Below are 19,544 nucleotides of genomic sequence, written 5' to 3'. Positions count from 1 at the left end.
TCGTGAGGCGCTATGAGTTGGGTCGATCCTGGGAGCAGTGTCTCCCGGCTTCTATCGGCCATGCTGCGCCACGGCGAGCAGCCTTTCTGGTGCAGTGTGGCTGTTGGATCACACCCATTGTTTACAGACAAACAAATCAACAAACAGTGCAGAATATTTTTTTTTTAAATTTAGAGTTCCGAATCAATTTTTTCCAATTATTAAGGGGCAATTTAGCATGGCCAATCCACCTACCCTGCACATCTATGGGTTGTGGGGGCGAAACCCACGCAAACAAGGGGAGAATATGCAAACTCCACACGGACAGTGACCCAGAGCCGGGAACGAACCTGGTACCTTGCCGCTGTGAGGCAGCAGTGCTAACCACTGCACCACAGTGCTGCCCAACAGTGCAGAATATTGAGCTGAATTCTATGGTTTACAGCAGGGTAAGGGAGGCACAGCGGGAAGTACCTGATCATTTTGCTCTTGACCCCACTGTTTCATGTTGAATATAGCACAGGCTGGCCAGTGGGAATTCTGGCCAATTAGCCTGTGAGGGGTTGTGAGGGAGGAGGGGGTGGGGCTGGAGGGGGGGGGGGATATCAAAGGCAGGAGAGGGGTTAGGTCATGTACCAAAAGTCAGTTCCAGCAACCAATTTAAAAGCCAACCTCCCCTCGCATCTTAATTGCTACAACATGCAGCCATGGTCCAGTTTGCAAGTCTTTTCATCAGCCCTTGTGTCACTTCCTCATATCTGTTGTAAATAATTCTGTTTTATTTCTCGTGCTGCTGGGAAAAAAATAAACTGGACAATGAATAATGGCAGTCAAATGGCTTTTTAAAAAGCTTGAATTATTTCCTTGAAGTGGTATTGCTCCTCCGTCTTAAAGTTGCTACATTTTGATGCAATCTCTCAGAGCTCTTAACGCATTCTCTCTTCAGTTCTGATGATGAGCCAAAGGACTCGAAACGTTAACTTTGCTCTCTCTTGGGGCGACAGTGGTTAGTATTGCTGCCTCACGGCACCGAGGACCTGGTTCGATCCCGGCCCCGGGTCACTCTGTGTGGAGTTTGCACATTCTCCCCGTGTCTGCGTGGGTCTCACACCACAAACCCAAAGATCTGCAGGTGAATTGGCCAAGCTAAATTGCCACTTAATTTAAGAAAAAACTTTGCTCTCCTTACAGATGCTGGCAGACGTGCTGAGTTTTTCCAGCATCCTGTTCTTGTTTCAATAGCTTGTAAGTTGCTTTTCTTGAAAGATCGGGCAGGTGGGCTTCTGAGTCAAGCACCTACTCGTCTTCCGTACATCTCAAGAAGTCATACTGGGCTTTAAACGTTAACTCTGCTTTTCTCTCCAGATGTTGCCAGACCTATTGAGTTTTTCCAGCAATTTTCACATTCTGTACTACGGGGGACCTGGCAGGATGACATTGGATTGCTGACCCAATGTCATCACGCCATATTTTATCTAAGCCCTGGGGGTGGGGGCAGCCACAGGGTGACCAACATTTACGAAAGAGCAGTGCTCTGAAAGCTAGTGATTCGAAGCAAACCTGTTGGACTTTAACACCAGGTTAAAGTCCAACAGGTTTATTTCGACTCACTAGCTTCTGGAGCGCAGCTCCTCCTCACCTGAAGTGGTGGTGACCATAAGAGCCAGGGACAGGTAAATTCTCAGCAAAAGCGAGTGGAGGCTCCCAGGCTCAGTAACCCACCGGCTGTCCTAGAATTCAGGGTAAAAAGGCATCCCTTCAGGAGCAAAGTCAAAATAAGAGGCAAGCCATGGACTGTTGCAGCAAAACCCACCCCCTCCAATCTGGCCAAGGGAGAGATGAAGGAAGACACTTTGACGCGAAGTACACCTCTTTAATAAAGACACACAAATCATTTGTAAAAATACCAAATACAAGTAATAATGTCGAGCTGCCCACCATAAAACCGGGACCACAATGTATACCTCGTTCGTTAAATGGTGCGCATGTGCTGTAGGCAGGAGCTCCCCTGGCGGTTGGTGACGGTTTGGTGGATAAGGGGCGGGGCTTGTGCGGGAACAGCTGTGGGAGCGGGTCTGTGTGGAGGATGGGATCGGTGTGTTTGTTTGTGAGGGGACGTTGTCGGTGTGCGAGGGGCGGGGCCTCTGTGCGAGGGGCGGGGTTTGAGCTGTTCGGGGGGGGGGGGTCTGTGTGGGGCGGGGTCTGTGTGTGTGGGGCGGGGCCGAATGTGTGGGCGGGGTCGAGTGTGTGGGGCGGGGCCGAGTGTGTGGGGCGGGGCCGAGTGTGTGGGCGGGGTTTGTCCGCGTGAATGGACGGGGCCTGTGTGAGAGGGGCGGTGCATGTTTGTCTTGGGGGCGGGTTTGTCGCTCGGGGGATGCTGGACGTTCACTGCGAGCTCGTCATTGCAGGGCGGGGGGGGAGGCAGGCCAGAGCTCAGGTGGCGGTTCGTAGTGACGGGGGCTGCGGCTGCGGCTGTCAGGCTGGCTGATAAGTGCGGGGGCAGTGGAGCTCGGCCCCGCCTCTCGGCCGGTGGGTGAGGTGTCCGAGCGGCGACCCAGAGCCGGGCGCTCGGAGCTCCGAGGATGAGGAGCCGAAGTAATTCCGGGGTGAGGTTGGACTATTACGCGCGGCTGGTGAACAGCACGATCCTGTGTCACCAGGTGGGTATAATCTCTACCGTCCATTCACCTTGTGTTACCTGGTGCAGTTTGTCGGCACTGCCGCCGGCCGAATGATCGATATTGACACATGAAAGGGTCGCAGTCTTCATGGAAACACTCCGTTAACTGGGTTTTAAGCAGCTTCGTGATATTTTCCCTTGCGATTGAGCTTTTTAGTTTGCAAATGAAGGCACAAGACCCCAAGCCTCTTTTAGAACTTGTGTTGTGACATTTCGAAACTCCAGTCACGCTGTCAGTCGCAGCAGGTGTAACTGTGGTATGAATCTTGGCTGTCTTTGTCGTTATATCTCCCTTGTTTTATTTTCTCCACTGGGGTGTGGGAGATAATTGACATTTATTTCCCAAGTACGGTGACTTGCAATGTAGGCTGTGCAGAGTAACAACCCACAACACACTTCATTTGTATTGTTCCCTGGTTTTGGATGATACATGGAAAGACTGTTCGTTGCCTGTTCCCAGGGGCACTAAAGCCATCCATATAAAGTGGGACTGGAGTCACACCATGGGCCAGTATGGTTCATAGTGGCAGGTTGGGTTTTTATGAGAACCCAGTGCGTTCATGACATTTTATCTGGTGCCAGCCACAATGCCCAACAGATTTAGAATGATTACGGTATCATACATATCACTTAGTTGCTATGGGTAGGGTGAATGAAAAATTAATCTCTTTTATTGATCGCAGTAAGAAGTCTTACAACACCAGGTTAAAGTCCAACAGGTTTGTTTCGAATCACGAGCTTTTGGAGCGCTGCTCCTTCCTCAGGTTGATGTTGATTGAGGGAAAAATAGTGGGCGGAAACTACAGCTCTCTGCCCTTTATGTAGTTCAGTGGGATGTTTAACTTGCACCTCAGCCAGCTAAACAGGCAGGGCAATATTGGTTTCCATACAATGTATGGAAAGCACACATTTAAAAAAAGATATATTTGGAGTACCCAATTAATTTTTTTCAATTTAGCATGGCCAATCCACCAACCCTGCACATCTTTGGGTTGTGGTGGCGAAACCCATGCAAACACGGGGAGAATATGTAAACTCCACATGGACAGTGACCCAGGGCTGGGGTTGAACCTAGGACCTTGGCACTGTGAGGCAGCAGTGCTAACCATTGCACTACTGTGCTGCCCAAAAGAAAGCACACATGTTTATTACTTGTCCGTAAGACTCGAGACAATGAATTTGATTATATGTCTTGAGTGGCCATGGGATAGCGGTCCTGAAGATTTCACAAAACTCTTTACGAAAGCAGTTCTGCAAAAGAAAACATTTGAGCATGCACATTCCTTTTCAGTTGTTACCAATGATATGGAAACAATAAATTAAAATTACAAATTTCTATTGGTAAAATAGTACCCTGTTACACTATCATTTCAGTCTTTTTTTCCATCTCCTCCTTTAATGTTTTGATAGCCTATTGCTTCTATTTCAGTTGCTTTATTTATATTCTTGTGCTCTCCCCCAACCTCCCAGTATCTAATTTCCTACTCAAAAGAGGGAATAAGATCAGAAAAATGAAGATTGAAAATCAAAATGTCCTTTTTTTCCAACTGGTTCATTCAAATATTATATAATTTCTGTTTGCTGACTAATGCAGATCTTTAGAATTCCTTCATCAGAGTATAGGGTCTGTAACCCGAGTCTGACCATTCATCTGAGATAGATGAGATCAATGCCACATGCCATAAATCTAAAATGAACTATGAAATTGGTGACACTCAGGGGAAGTATGTTAGGAAGAGACAAAGTTCAATAAATTCTAACCCGTTAATTAAAAAAAGATAGGAGTTGAACTGACTAGGAGACTTTTAAGTGATTTACCAGATCCACAATAATGGGAATTACATGAAATGTAGTATTATGACCACATGTATCGAGAAATGCGCTTCCTATCGAGGCTCTCTCAACTGTGTTGAAAACCTCCATCAATTGAGGCTATGAATTATTAGGTATTCCCTTCCCTGTGATTTTCAAAATAATTCCAATGCTGTGTGTTTGAGGTATGTATGATTGTGCAAAAACGTAGCAGGAAAACACTGGCTGGCCCAAATAGTTATGACACAATGAAATATCGTGGCCTTCAGTGTTTCCTCTCAGCCAGTGGTCATAAAAGCTTCTGGGAGAGACCAAAATCTATGTCAAAATCCTGAGACTAATTCGGGTGGGGGTGGGAGCAGGGGCGAGGGGAGAGGAATGGGGGGTCTGGGAAATACCTCTCCTACATCTCTGGCAATCAAAATGAGTTCAAACAGTGACCATAACCACATTTTCCTCTACTTTATATTCCATATTTATGTTGGCCATGGGACGAACCTCACCCACTTATTTTTAAACATTTCCAGTGAATCATCAATTGCCATATGAGCCTCTAACTTATTCCAAATATTGATAATTGATCCACATTATGAAAAGAATCTCCGGACATTTAACTTATGGGTGGCATGGTTGCATAGTGGTTAGCACTGCTGCTTCACAGCGCCAGGGACCCGGGTTCGATTCCCGCCTTAGGTCACTGTCTGTGCGGAGTCTGCACGTTCTCCCTGTGTCTGCGTGGGCTTCCTCCGGTTGCTCCGGTTTCCTCCCATAAGTCCCGAAAGACGTGCTTGTTAAGTAAACTGGACATTCTGAATGCTCCCTCAGTGTACCCGAATAAGTGCTGGAGTGTGGCGACTGGGGGATTTTCACAGTAACCTCATTGCAGTGTTAATGTAAGCCTATTTGGGACAATAATAAAGATTATTATTTATTTACTTAGTTCTATGCTCAAAAATATTAGATGCAAAATCCCTAATTTTTATAAACCTAGCCAGTTGAAATAGTCTGTCCACATGAATGCAGTTCAGCATCTATGTAACTTAAATTGCTTTGCAGCTTATATGCAGCAAGGCCAGGACAATATTTAGGCTTGGTCTGGTATATGGCAAATAACATGTGTCATATAAATTACAGGCAATGTCCACCTTTCAACAAGAAAGAATTCTAAACACCTCCCCATGACATTTAATTCTGGTCAATGAGTTTCCTACCATCAATAATCTGGGGATTACCATTGATCAGAAACTGAACTGCATGAGTCATAAAAAATACTGTGGCTACAAGAGCAGATCAGAAGCCGAGAATTCTGTGGTGAGTTACCTGTTCACCATTTGTAAGGCACAAGTCAGGATTGCAATGGAATGCTCTCAACTTGTTTGAATGAGTGCAGCTTCAACAACACAGAGATTGCCAGCATCCAAGGCAAAACTTGATTGGCACCCCGTCAACCATCTTAAGCATTCAGTCCCGCCATCGCTGATGTACAGTAGTAGCACTTAGTACCATCTACACGATGCACCGCAGCAACTCACCAGGGCTCCTTAGACAGCACTTTCCACTTGCAATCTCTACAACCTAGACAGACAAGGGCAGCAGAAGCTCAGGAACACCAGCGCCACCTGCAAGTTCCCCTACAAGCAAAACAACACCATGTCCCTGTACCTTCACTGTCACTGGATCAAAGTCCTGGAACTCCTTTCTTAATATCACTGTGGTATTGCTACATCACAAGGACTGCAGCAGTTCAGGAAGGTGACTCACTACCACCTTCCCAAGGATGATTAGTGATGGCCAATAAATGCTGGCCTTTCCTGTGATACTCACATCCCATGAATGAATTTTTTAAAAGGCAAACCATCGTGATGATTAAGTCTAAATGTATTGTGCTGGTTTATGGACTTTTGAGATTTAGAACGCTCCTAGGAACCAGCAATTGGGTCTGTTCGGAAGTGAATTTACAGAAACATGCTGCAAAGTGTGTAAATAGCAATCATGTAATCCTAACTTTAGCTTTTTAAATTTCATGCAGATTAATCTTCTCAACTCTTGTGCACTGAGCGTTCAAGATTTACTCTAATTTCCACTGCAAGTTGACATAGTTAAAATCATCCATGTCAATCTCGTAAAAATAGTGATTTAAATTTGAAAGTGTGAGACTTGTTAGTAGTTTTCCTGCTATGATGTGAGTTAGCGCTGCACATTACCATTTGCTTTTACTGTTATGATTAATGTGCTTTCAAACGCTTGAGAAAAGAGGTAAAGGGGAATAAATCTACTTTATTACATGATGATCTTACTTGAACTAATAGCTCATAAATTAGAGGTACATATAAAACTCAGTCTCCTTAATCACCCCTATGATTGTAACTGACTGCTAAACAACATATTTTGCCACCATACAATTGGTCACAATAAAATTGCCGTTGTAGGGATTTTTTTAGTGTGACATTCTCTTGCAACATAACATGCAGTGAAATAACACCCAATGGATATCCCATCAGCTCAAATGATGTGATGCAGTATCTCTGCATCGGAGTTGGCATCATTTGATCATTAGAAGCAGCTGCCTGTCATAGCCTACCTGTTCTGTAAATACTATGTTATATCATAGAATTTACAGTGCAGAAGGAGGCCATTCGGCCCATCGAGTCTACACCGGCCCCCGGAAAAGTACCCTACCCAAGATCAACACCTCCACCCTATCCCCATAACCCAGTAACCCCACCCAACACTAAGGCCAATTTTGGACACTAAGGGCAATTTATCATGGCCAATCCACCTAGCCCGCACATCTTTGGACTGTGGGAGGAAACCGGAGAACCCGGAGGAAACCCACGCGCACACTGGGAGGATGTGCAGACTCCGCACAGACAGTTACCCAAGCCAGAATCGAACCTGGGACCCTGGAGCTGTGAAGCAATTGTGCGATCCACAATGCTACCGTGCTGCCCACAATTCAATGTGATCCACTGCTAGTAAAAGAAAAAAGCTTGTGAACTGATGCACTGAAGAGCTTCATAATCTTGGAAGTATATATATATGATACCGGATATCGCGTACTTCCAGAATATATAAACATCAGATGATGTTGGTGAACCGAAGCTTTGATACACATTAATTATTTTGTGATGGTCCTGCTTTATACACCATTTCATCTGGCTGTAAACACAAATCCACATTTTGAGCTCATTTTTAATTTTAAAAATCAAAAATGGGACTAGAAGAAACAGAGTGGTCAACACTTGGAAGGATTTTCCAGGTGTGATACTGGAAGGAAACTCCATTTTAAGAAACTGCTAGAATCATTGGACCAAATACTCCTTCAGGAAGAGTGAGAAAAAAAAAAAGGCCTTCTCCAGCCATATTTATCAAATGGCATTTGCCCACTCAAGAGATTTTCCGTATTGGAGCTCAGACTGCCCGCTCCCATTCTCTGCGGTCAGGAAGTGGTTGATATTGTTCACTAATAGCCCCATAATGTTCCTGACTTTAAAGTATTACAGAAGCTGAGCCAGCCAGCATTTTGAGGATGTAATAGCAAAAAACATTTATTTTTAAATTTTAAAAACTGTATTCTAATGACATGAATCAAACTAGCATCACAACAATAATGACTTGTAAAATGACTTGTAAAATCACAAGTAAAATGACTTCTCTAATAACTGTGGTGAAATGATGCTCTTTAGTAGTAGTAGTAGAAAGGCACCAGATTTAATCGCTGGTCTCTCTTGCTGATGGTGCTGTTATTTTTCAGAACAGTTCATCTGAACTTGGCCAAACAACGAAAATAAATTGTGGAATTTAAAGCACAAATCCAGTGCATGTCCAGTTTCTACAATCTTTTGTGTTAGTTTGAAAAACATTGTGCGGTAATCTGGCCCCCTCCACAAAACCGATGATACCGCAAGATTGAATTGACCACCATTATAAGTTTCTGTTAATTTTGTCCATTTACATCAAGCTATTTTTCTTAAGGTGCTGGTAATAATAGGCTTTAAAAGTGTTTGAATTTTTTAAATATGATCAGAATATAATATATCAGAATATATCAGGCGTCATTGTGATACGTCTCCAGATCAAATAACCTGCCATGAGCTACTGCCTGGCTTAATTCCTGAAGAATGATTATTGGGGAGGTATTAGAATGCTGCCACTTTTTATGGACCCCCAGTAGAACAAAGTCAGGTGGGGAAGGGAAAATAAAATAAAAACCCATGTCGGATGAAAAAATATAAATTACTCCTCTTTTTTTTTAACCAAATTTAGAGTACCCAATTCATTTTTTCCAATTAAGGGGCAACTTAGCATGACCAATCCACCTACCCTGCACATCTTTGGGTTGTGGAGGCGAAACCCACGCAGACACTCGGAGACCGTGCAAACTCCACACGGACAGTGACCCAGAGCCGGGATCGAACCTGGGACCTCGGCGCCGTCAGGCAGCAGGAGCAACCCACTGCGCCACCGTGCTGCCCTTAAATTACTCCTCTTGATCTAATCCCTTCCTAGCGTGGTTGGATGTTGCCACCATAGAATTGAAACTTCAAGGAGATAACTATCTCAATAATGTATAATTTTACTTTCAAGCACTTTTTGTTAAATTCTGATTCGTAACGTTGCTTAAAAATCCTGCTGCTGAAAATTGCTATACAGTACAATCACTGTAGTGACGGCAGGTGGATGTTTCTACTTGTAGACAAGACTAGAACCATTGGTCACAATTTATGTGTGCCATTTAGGATGGAGAGGAGGAAATCATTTTTTAAAGGGCTGTCAGTCTGTGGAATACTCTTCCCCAGAAATCTGTGGAGGCTGGGTCATTGAATTTATTCAAGGCAGAGTTAGACAGATTTTGACAGATAAGAGAGCCAAGGGTTCTGGGTGGTAGACAGGAAAGCGGAGTTGAGACCACAGCCAGATCAGGCACCATCTTATTGAATGACCGAGCAGGTTCAAATTGCTGAATGACGTAATCCTCCTAGATCGAGGGCTGAAGGGCCTGTACTGCGCTGTAATGTTCTGTTTTCTAGATCCTATGTTCCTACGTCACAATAATATAAAGGGAGCTAGGTTAGTACACGATAGAGAAGAGAATAGAAGATGTTAATGGATATAGTTGAAGTTGGTTAGTAGTCGGTTTGTATGGAGCATAAGCATGGGCATTGATAATTTGGGTCCAATGGCTTATATCTCTGCTATAAAGTCTATGTAACACAACTAGCAAATTATTTTGCTTAGATTTAATGTTTTTTCTGTTATTTGAAATCGGGTTACTTGCAGATGGAAGACTAGGCACTGATAGAAGAATCCTTACCTTTTGTGGCAAACCCATTTTCTGTATTAATAAAACTGTACCAAGTTACAACTCTTAAATATACCAAGGAATGTTTTTAAAGCAAAACTTTAAAAAAAAATTCTTAAGCTGCATGATTGTGTTGGTGATGTGAAGTTTAATTCGGTGGAAACTTGAAGCAAAACCTTAGGGACAATTTTCTCCCGATCAGGACCAGATATCAGTGTGGAGAAAGGATTGTAGTTGGGCGCAGGGTCACAGTACAAGGGGTGAAAAGTGAACCCGATTTCCTGCTGCTAATCAGTAGCTCGCAACTTCAGCTATAAAGTGCATGGGTGTATGTGGGTTATTGATGCAGTACCCTCCCTGCAAATACCTGCTAAAATAAAGATGGCCGTTTTACAACCTGCAAGAATAAGGTAAGGTAAGCAGGCTGGCAGTTTTCAAACAGGCTGGGTACAAAATCAGAAGCTCAGAGTAAGATTAACAATTAGAAAATGTTTTCAAAATCAGAATGCATATGTGGTTCGAATTATGTCTATATAAGTGGGAAAAATAGTCAACTCTGGTTTGCATATACATTTGAAAAACTATTCGATGAATAGCTTCCAAGAAAGGAAATTGAGAGTTCTAAGAATAGATTTGTTTATTCAAAGGTGACTTCCTAATTGCTAGGCTTTCTGAAATTCCTGTGTCCACATTTACACATAAAATCTGGTCACTTTCAGTTACCAGGGGTCAGCTAGAATGAACCATGCAATGATTAGCTCTTTGACTTTTACTCCTACTTTCAGCAAACTTGATAGCAGAAAGTGACTCAATTTCATGTAAGCATTTTATTGTGTTAAAGGTTCTATATGTAAATATAAGATTTGCTGATGTTTTGTGTTTTGCAACCTTGTGCCCTTCTGTAATTGATCTGGTTATTTATGTTTCAGTACATTATATGCATATGGAATTAGCATTAAGGCAACAGTTTTTGTGGGTGGCAGAGATTGATATATAATATAATACTGTTCAGTTGTTCATGGCAACATATAAACATGTGCTGTATTTAACTGTTTAAGTAGTGTCACTTCACTTGCAGCAAAAAATCATTACCTGTATGTCATAATAGGGCTCCTAAACTGACAAATTATTTACTTATTGCTTTAAGTCTATCCGTAACCAAATTCCTTTTTTTGTAGAATACTGTAACTGGATTACTGCCTGCGAGTCCGGAACAGCAGGATGCTTGGGTTCGTGATAACGTGTATAGCGTCCTGGCAGTTTGGGGCCTGGGAATGGCCTATCGCAAAAATGCCGATCGAGATGAGGATAAAGCAAAAGCATATGAACTTGAGCAGGTGAGTAGCTGCACATAATTGCTAGTTCTTGTACCAAAGAGGGTGGGGTGGGGGGAAACAATGCTCTTGCTAACACCCATAAGGTTCTAGTTTTTAAGTTTTTGGCAACTACTGGTAGTAGTCCAAAGAACATAAATGAGGATTGATAAATCAGTAAATTGATCTTCCATGTACAAGGCTTACTTGGATTATGTTCCTTCCTTGGTATTAAATCTTTTTTAAAAAATCTGTAAAATTAGAATCTATCCGCTTTTATTTTACTGCCTTAGCCAACCCCTTGTTCACTGAAGTGGGTTGGTGACTCTTTCAGAAGTTAACCACTCTTAAGTGTGTGCTGGTTACTCCTCAAGTTCGGTTCAGATGGAAGTTTCCTTGTCTTAATCCTGTTACCTCAGTTCACTTTTAAGTTAAACTCTTGGCTGTCATGTCTTTCAGCCTTTGTACTTCTAGTGGGTGAGTTGTTTTAACCAATGCTCTGCCAGGCTGCCTTGTGGCTATTATGGAGAACAGGAGCTTTCTGCTGGTGATGGGGTTTTTTTGAATTTTTTTTATTTAAAACAAGTTTGTAACATTTCCAGAGAGAAAACAGGCCCTATGCAAGGAACCTTAACATAGCGAAAACAAACAGTGGGAAAGAATAAACATGTTAATAAAGCACTTCCCCTGTCAGCTCCGTTTGCCCTGCCCCACGTGTTCAACTAAACTAACGTGGCTCTAACCCCCCCCCCCCCCCCCCCCCCCCCCCCACCCCCCTCAGGTGCCGCTGCTGTCAGTTTCCTGCGCTGTTCCGTGAGAGTCTGCAAGCGACCTTCTACCCCGTGGGATCCCTAGACACCCCCCCCCCCCCCCCCCCTTGCCCACTTAAGTCTTCTCTGCTCTCCTTCCCGGCTACCCTCTCCCAACCTCCCCTACCTGCCCGAGGCCCGACCTGCCAGGCCAGCCCTGCGCTTGACCCTAGCCCGCCCCTCCTCCTACTCTCCCTGGGGCCCCCTGACCTACGCTAGTTACGCTGACCCCTACCCTTGGCGCCTGTCTGTCTACCACCCGAGCGCTCGGCGCCCCCCCCCCCCCCAAACACCATTAACCTGATTGTATCTCACCGTGCCCTTTCAAGTCCCCTAACCAGCCCCTATCCCATCCCCCTCTCCGAGGCCCCGATCTCCCACCAAAAGGTACCAAGCGCAGGGCCCCCCTTGCAGGGCCCCTCTCTCTACCCACCCCCCACCCCCCTCGATGCCATCCCCCAAGAACATCCTACACAATGCGCCCTCCAGCCTCCGCTCTCTGTCCAGGCTGAAAACATTCTTGGATAGAACATTACAGCACAGGATAATTTAACGAACCGCCGCCACACAAAAGCTCTGAGAGCCCAGAGTCCTTTAGTTCAAGTTCAGCTTCTTCTTTTAATAAATGTCCACACCTAGTCAGAGCAAATTAGGTTAACAGATCGCTGTCACTGTACAGCACTGAGAAAACTAAGTGCCCGTTAGTTCAAGTCCAGCTTCTTTTCTTTAATTAAATTCCAAACCTGTTCTGGTGTCTCAAAGTAGTAGTGGAGTTCCTGAAACGTAACCCAAAGCTTCGCAGGATACAGCATTCCAAACCTCACCTCCTTTTTGTAGAGGGCTGCCTTTACCTTGATGAATCCTGCACGCCTCTTGGCCAGCTCCGTTCCCAAGTCCTGGTAGATGCGCACTTCACAATTTTCCCATCTGCTGCTCCTCCCCGCCTTGGTCCATCGCAGCACACGTTCCCTATCAGCAAGCCGGTGAAAGCGGACCACCAAGGCCCTCGGTCGGTCGCCCGTCCTGGGCTTCCTTGTGGGGGCTCTGTGCCCCATCCAACTCCAGGGGTTGGGGGAAGGCTTCCGGCCCCATCAGCGCCTCGAGCATACCTTTCACGTATGCACCCACATCCGACCCTTCGCAGCCCTCGGGGAGGCCAATGATCCTCAAATTCTGTCTCCTGGCTCTGTTCCCCAGCTCTTCAAGCTGCTCCTGCGTCCACCTCTGGCGGGCGTTCAGCTCTTCCACCTCGTGCTCCAGCTCCGCCACCATGTCCGCCTGGCTGGAGAGCTTCACCTCAACCTCCCTGAGCGCCTTCTCCTGGATCGCCTGCGCCTCGACCATTCGGTCCATCACCGCCCTCATCGGGTCCAACGTGTCCCTCTTCAATTCGGCGAAGCAGTTCTTAAAAAACTCCATCTGCTGCTCCCTTGGCCAGTGAGCCTCCGCTCCCTGGTCCCTGCCGCCCGCCATGTCTCGCCGCCTGCCCTGGCGTCTCCGCTGCTCCCGCTTCGAGCCCTGCCGCTCCACTCAACCATTTCTGGTCCAGCTGCTCACACCTTGTGGGGGGAAGCCTCCTCCCTATCGTCCCCTCAACCTAACCAGGTCGCCAGGTCCTGCAAAAGTCCGTTCAACAGGTCCGTTTGCCCATCGCGGGCGGGAGCGATCCGACCTGCGACCTGCTTCCTCGAGGGTGCCACCGGAAGTCTGGTGATGGGGTTTTGAGGAAGAGGCATCATCATATAGGGAGAATCACAGTATAGAAAAGGTGACTGAAATATGGCTGTTCAATGGCTTGTGGAATGCCATAGATGATAGTATAAACTGCATCACAGACTGACACAGCCTGCTAAGTAAGGACATCAAGAACATCATGAATGCCTTGTTTGAGCCAATGAATACATTTTGTGGAATTGAATCCAACAGATCAGCAAGATCCCGGGTTTGTTATGGTCTGTGCTGAGTTGGCTGATCTCAGCTATAGTGATGATGAGGGCATCACACTCAGCCTTGGCTTCTCTAGGATAATGATGATGAAAATTCACAAGGGTTCTTCAGGATGACTGTCCAGTGATGTCTGCTGAAGAGTGCATTTGTGTGAACATAAAGCAAGGGCCAGGTCTGTCTCAACTGTGATGCAGCCTGTACTTAAATAGACTGTTGCCAGTCTAGGTCCAGAATTTCTGAAAACCACTAATGCGCCCTGAACAGTACCCAGTAAATGGAAAAAGGAGATCTGTATGCAATTATATGTGACCCCCACCCACCCAACCAACCCTACAATTTATTTTTTCCAGCGGCGATGGCTTAAGTAAAATAATTTCCAAACTTAATGCTTAGCAATTGAGTGGGAACACTCTATTTAAAATGGGAAAAATGCATTTTAAAATGGAGCAAAGTAAGTTTTTTATGCGTGAGAATTTTCTGGGTGATTAAATTGTTTTTAAGTAAATCTGAATGGTTACGAATCTTTGATTTCAATTTATTTTCTTAGTATGTTTTCAGTGTTAAAGTTCCACCATAATGGATCTGCCAAAGTGGTTGTAACTTAATCTCTGAACAGTGTCATCTCTGAACAGTTTGAAAATGTCATATGAAAGATGAGGTGGTTGCAGCAATGCCAGGAAAGGACTGCTGGGGGGTCATGGCCTGGTAGGAATTGCTGACTCCATGTAAACATGTACTGGTTTGTATTTCATCTTCCAGAGCGTGGTGAAACTGATGCGGGGGTTGCTGCACTGTATGATGAGACAGGTACGAAATCATTCCACAAGTCACATCAGATACTTTGCTTGTAATTAGTCACGTTTAACTCTTGGAACTATTCATTTTTTTAAAATGCTTTTTATTCAAACTTGTATCAAAGTAGGGTACAGCAAATAAACACCCCGGGAAACATTCTTCCCAACAATCAACTATACAGTTTGTACAGATTTTTCTCCTTTTTCACCTTCCCCTACCCATCACCCACCCCCCCTGCGGCGAACAGCTCCTCAAACACGGTAACAAACATTCCCCACCTTTTCTCAAACTCGCCTGCTGAGCCCCTTAACTCATAATTTATCTTCTCTAACTGCAGGAAGTCATACAGGTCACCCAACCAAGCTGCTACCCCCGGTGGCGATGCCGACCGCCACTCCAGCAAATTTCGTCGGCGTGCAATCAGAGAGGTGAAGGCCAAGACATCGGCCTTCTTCCTCTCCATGAGCTCCGGCTTCTCTGAAACCCCAAATATCGCCACCAAAGACTGCGGGTCCACTCCCCCCTCTACTATCCTGGCTAAGACCGTGAACACTCCCTCCCAGAATCTTCCCAATTTTTCACAACCCCAAAACATGTGCGCATGATTCGCTGGCCCCCGCCCACACCTCTCACACTCATCTGCTACCCCCTGAAAGAACCCACTCATTCTCGCCCAAGTCATATGCACCCTGTGCACCACCTTAAACTGTATCAGGCTCATCCTTGCACAAGAGGAGGTCCCATTTACCCTTTGCAGTGCCTCACTCCATACTCCCCAATTGATCTCCATTCCCAACTCCGCTTCCCATTTCTCCTTGATCTTCACCACCCGCTCGCCTCCCTGCTCCCCCAGCCACTTATATATATACCCAATTCTTCCCTCCCCTTCCACATCCGGAAGCAGCAGTCGCTCCAGCAGGGTGTATCCCGGCAATCTAGGGAACCCCTTCCAGACCTTTTGTGCAAAGTCCCTAACCTGAACTCACTACCCCTCGGCAGCTCTACCCTCTCCCTTAGCTCCTCCAGACTGGCGAACCTTTCCTCCAAATACAAATCCCTCACTTTGACCAGCCCCACTTCCCTCCACCTCCTGTATACACTATCCATCCACCCCGGCTCAAACCCATGATTCTCGCACAGCAGCGTTAGCACCGACATCCCTTCCACCCTAAAATGCCTCCTCAGCTGATTCCATATATTCACTGTGGACTGCACCACTGGGCTCCCTGAATACCTACTCGGAGCCATTGGCAATGCTGCCATCATCATAGCCCTCAAACTAGACCCCTTACAAGATTCCTCCTCCATCCTAACCCACTCTACCCCTTCTCTTTCCCACCACCGCCACACCTTGTCTACATTCGCCGCCCAATAATAATGAAGCAAGTTTGGCAACGCCAAACCCCCCCCCCCTGCTGCCTCTGCCTTTGTAGCAGGGTCCTCCCCACTCTCGGCACATTCCCCGCCCATACAAAGTCAGAGATGACTGTGCCCACTTTCCGAAAAAAGGCCTTTGGTATAAAGATCGGGAGAGCCTGAAAGATAAACAAGAACCTCGGCAGAATATTCATTTTCACCACTTCGACCATCCCCACCAACATTAAGTGCAGTGTATCCCACCCCTTAAGATCCTCCCTGGCCTCCTCCACCAGCTTCGTTAAGTTCCACTTATGGAGCCCCGTCCATTCCCTCGCTACTTGAATCCCCAAGTACCTAGACCTATCCCTCGCTACTGTAAATGGCATCGCCCCTAAATTAGCCTGCTGTGCCAGCTCATTCGCCGGAAATACCTCGCTTTTCCCTACATTCAGCTTTGTATCCCGAGAACCCTCCAAACCTCCCCAACAGGCCCATAATCCTTCCCATACTCTCCAACGGATCCAAAACATACAGCAAGAGGTCATCGGCATAGCCCATAGCGACACCCGATGCTCCCTCTGTCCCCTCATTATCCCCTGCCACTCTGCCGACCCCCTGAGAGCCATTGTCAATGGCTCTATGGCCAGCGCAAACGGTAGCGGAAACAGCGGGCACCCCTGCCTCGTACCCCTGTGTAAGTCAAAGCTTTGTGAGCTCATATCATTCGTCCTCACCCTCGTTCTTGGCGCCACATACAGCAACCGCACCCATGCCACAAATCTCGGCCCAAACCCAAACCTTCCCAAAACTTCGAACAAGTACCGCCACTCCACCCAATCAAATGCTTTCTCCGCATCCATGGACACCACCACCTCCGGTACCAGAGCTCTCGACGGATTCATCACCACATTCAACAGCCTTTTTATATTACTCGCGAGCTGCCTGCCCTTCACAAAGCCTGTTTGATCTTCTGCAACCACTCCCGGGACACAATACTCCATCCTCCCCGCCAACAACTTAGCCAATACTTTCACATCCGTGTTCAATAGTGATATGGGTCTATACGACCCACATTCCACCGGATCCTTCCCTTTTTTGGGATTAGTGTGATTACTGCCTGTTTCATCGTCTCCGGCAACTTCCCCTTCTCCAGTGCTTCATTAAACGCCCCCAATAGATGGTGTGCCAAGTCCGCCGCAAATTCCTTATACAATTCTGCCGGGTACCCGTCTGGCCCAGGGGCCTTCCCCGACTTCATACCCCTGATACTATCCAGCACCTCCCTCAGCCCAAGGGGCTCCTCCAACGCCTGCCTCTTTACTTCCTCCACCTTGTCCAGAAACCACCCCATGTCCCCCTCCTCTCCTCCTGGGTCTGCCTCATAAAGTCCCTGGTAACACTCTCTAATTGCCTCATTTATCTTCCCTGGCTCTGACACCACATATCCAGCTCCAGTCCGGCTCTTCAGTATTTCCCTGGACACAGCCTGCCTCCGCAGCTGGTGCGCCAGCATGTGGCTCGCCTTCTCTCCATACTCTTATTGCACCCCTCTTGCCCTACGCAGTTGCCCTACTGCCCTCCGCATTGTCAGCCTTCAAATTGCCCCTGCAACTTTTTCCTCCTTGCCAATCCCTCCACGGTGGGCACCCTCGAATATTTCCTGTCCAGCTCCACTATCTCGCTCACTAGACGGTCATGTTCCGCCCTTCTTTCCTTATTCGCACGAACCGTAAATGAGATAATTTCTCCCCGGACCACTGCCTTCAGTGCTTCCCAAAAAATGCCCGCTGACATCTCCCCATTCTGATTGAACTCCACATAATCCCTAATCGCCAACCGCACCTTATCATAAAAACCTCCATCCGCCAACAACCCCGAGTCATGCCTCCACCCCGGCCTCCGCTCTCGTCCCGTACTGAATCAAATATCCAGCCAGTGGGGTGCATGGTCCGAGATAACTATCCCCGCATACTCTGCTCCCTCCACCCGAACCAAAATCTCCCGACTCACTACAAAGTAATCAATCCTCGAATATACCTACAGACGTGTGAAAAGAAGGAATACTCCCTTCCCCCTGGGTCCTGAAAGCGCCATGGATCCACCATACCCATCCTCTCCATAAACCTCACCAGCTCCCTTGCCATTTGTACCCTACCTATCGACCTGGGGCTCGATCTATCCATCCTTGGCTCCAGGGCACAGTTAAAATCTCCTCCCATGATCAACTGGTACGTGGCCAAATCCGGGATTGCTGCCAGCAACCCCCTCATAAAACTCGCATCATCCCAATTTGGGGCATACACATTTACCAACACTACCGGTGCCCCTTCCAATACCCCACTCACAATCACATATATCCCACCTAGATCTCTCACCTCCTTCGCACTCACTAATCCCATTTTTTTGCTCATTAAAATTGCCACACCCCTCGATTTAAAATCAAACCCCGAGTGGAGAAAGCTGCCCGACCACCCCTTCCTTAACCTAACCTGGACCTTCACACGGAGGTGTGTCTCCTGCAAAAAGACAACCCCCGCTTTCAAGCTCCTGAGGTGCGCGAACAACCGCTTCCTTTTAACCGGTCCGTTCAATCCCCGAATGTTCCACGTTACCAACCTTACCGGAGGCTTGCGCCTCCAATCCCCTCTACCGTCCGTCATCTTCCCCACTTAACTCCTGCCACTTTAATTCCACTCTGTACCTAGCCCATCCCAGATGGCCCCTTTCTTCGCCCTTGACCATGTCATCTTTCACCCCCTGCCGCGTCGCAGAAACCCCCCCCCTGCTTTTCCCCTACCTCTTCTCCCTCTCCCCCCTACCCCCGGCAACCCCTCTTGGCCTTCTCCCCCACCACCTCACTTCCATTCACCAGCATAACCTGCTAGCGCGGCTGCCCCTGCCTAAAGGCCCATCCTAATGACCCCCCCTCCCCCTCCCCCCCCCCCCCCCCCCCCCCCCCCCCCGACTTTTCAGCTCAAAGAAGAAGGCCCCCTGCTGGCCTTATCCTCCCCCAACCAAACAAAGACTTCTGAGCTCCAGGTAGCCTTCTCCAAAAGCAAAGAAACAGATGTTAAACACAAACAGTCCCATAAAACAGGAGGGGGGGATGAGAACATCCATCCCCACATAAACTTTTCACCCCTACCACTCCTTACAATCTCAACTTGCCCCTCCCACACCTGCATGCTGGAAGAGACTGTCTGTGAAGCACAACACTGTTTCAATTTTCCAGCCAAACCTCTCACTGTTTTCTGCCGGGTCCGGTGATCAGAAGACATGCCATTCCAGGGGTAAACTACTCTAACATTCACCTACCACCTTTTCATCAAAATTCCACCCGGATCTGGGTAAAAATAACCCTTTTCTGTGACTTTGAACAAGAACAGCCCTTTATGTGACCAATCACTCCGTGGTCACAAGTGGAAGTCTCCTCTTGGAACTATTCTTAGTCCTGACATTGGTTCTTGCAGCAAAGTTGGACTGCATTGCTAAATATTTTTTTAAAATCACCATATAATGAAATTTGCTGAGTTTTTGTGTTTTGTTTG

The 19,544-nt window shown here is 46.8% G+C and overlaps 1 protein-coding gene across 1 annotated transcript in view; it reads left to right on the top strand.

Annotated features, from left to right (window-relative positions):
* The first annotated feature begins 2,399 nt into the window (after nucleotides 1–2,399).
* Nucleotides 2,400–19,544, top strand: part of phka1a (phosphorylase kinase, alpha 1a (muscle)) — a 252,415-nt gene continuing 235,270 nt past the window's right edge. The window contains exons 1-3 of the mRNA XM_072505235.1: nucleotides 2,400–2,639; nucleotides 10,952–11,110; nucleotides 14,602–14,649. Of these exons, the coding sequence (XP_072361336.1) occupies nucleotides 2,562–2,639; nucleotides 10,952–11,110; nucleotides 14,602–14,649 (285 nt within the window). The 5' untranslated portion in view covers nucleotides 2,400–2,561. The remainder of the gene's footprint in view (nucleotides 2,640–10,951; nucleotides 11,111–14,601; nucleotides 14,650–19,544) is intronic.

This window comes from Scyliorhinus torazame, chromosome 5, assembly GCF_047496885.1.
Source record: "Scyliorhinus torazame isolate Kashiwa2021f chromosome 5, sScyTor2.1, whole genome shotgun sequence".
In the NCBI taxonomy this organism is placed as follows: domain Eukaryota; kingdom Metazoa; phylum Chordata; class Chondrichthyes; order Carcharhiniformes; family Scyliorhinidae; genus Scyliorhinus; species Scyliorhinus torazame.
This window is presented reverse-complemented; position numbering and strand designations above follow the sequence as displayed.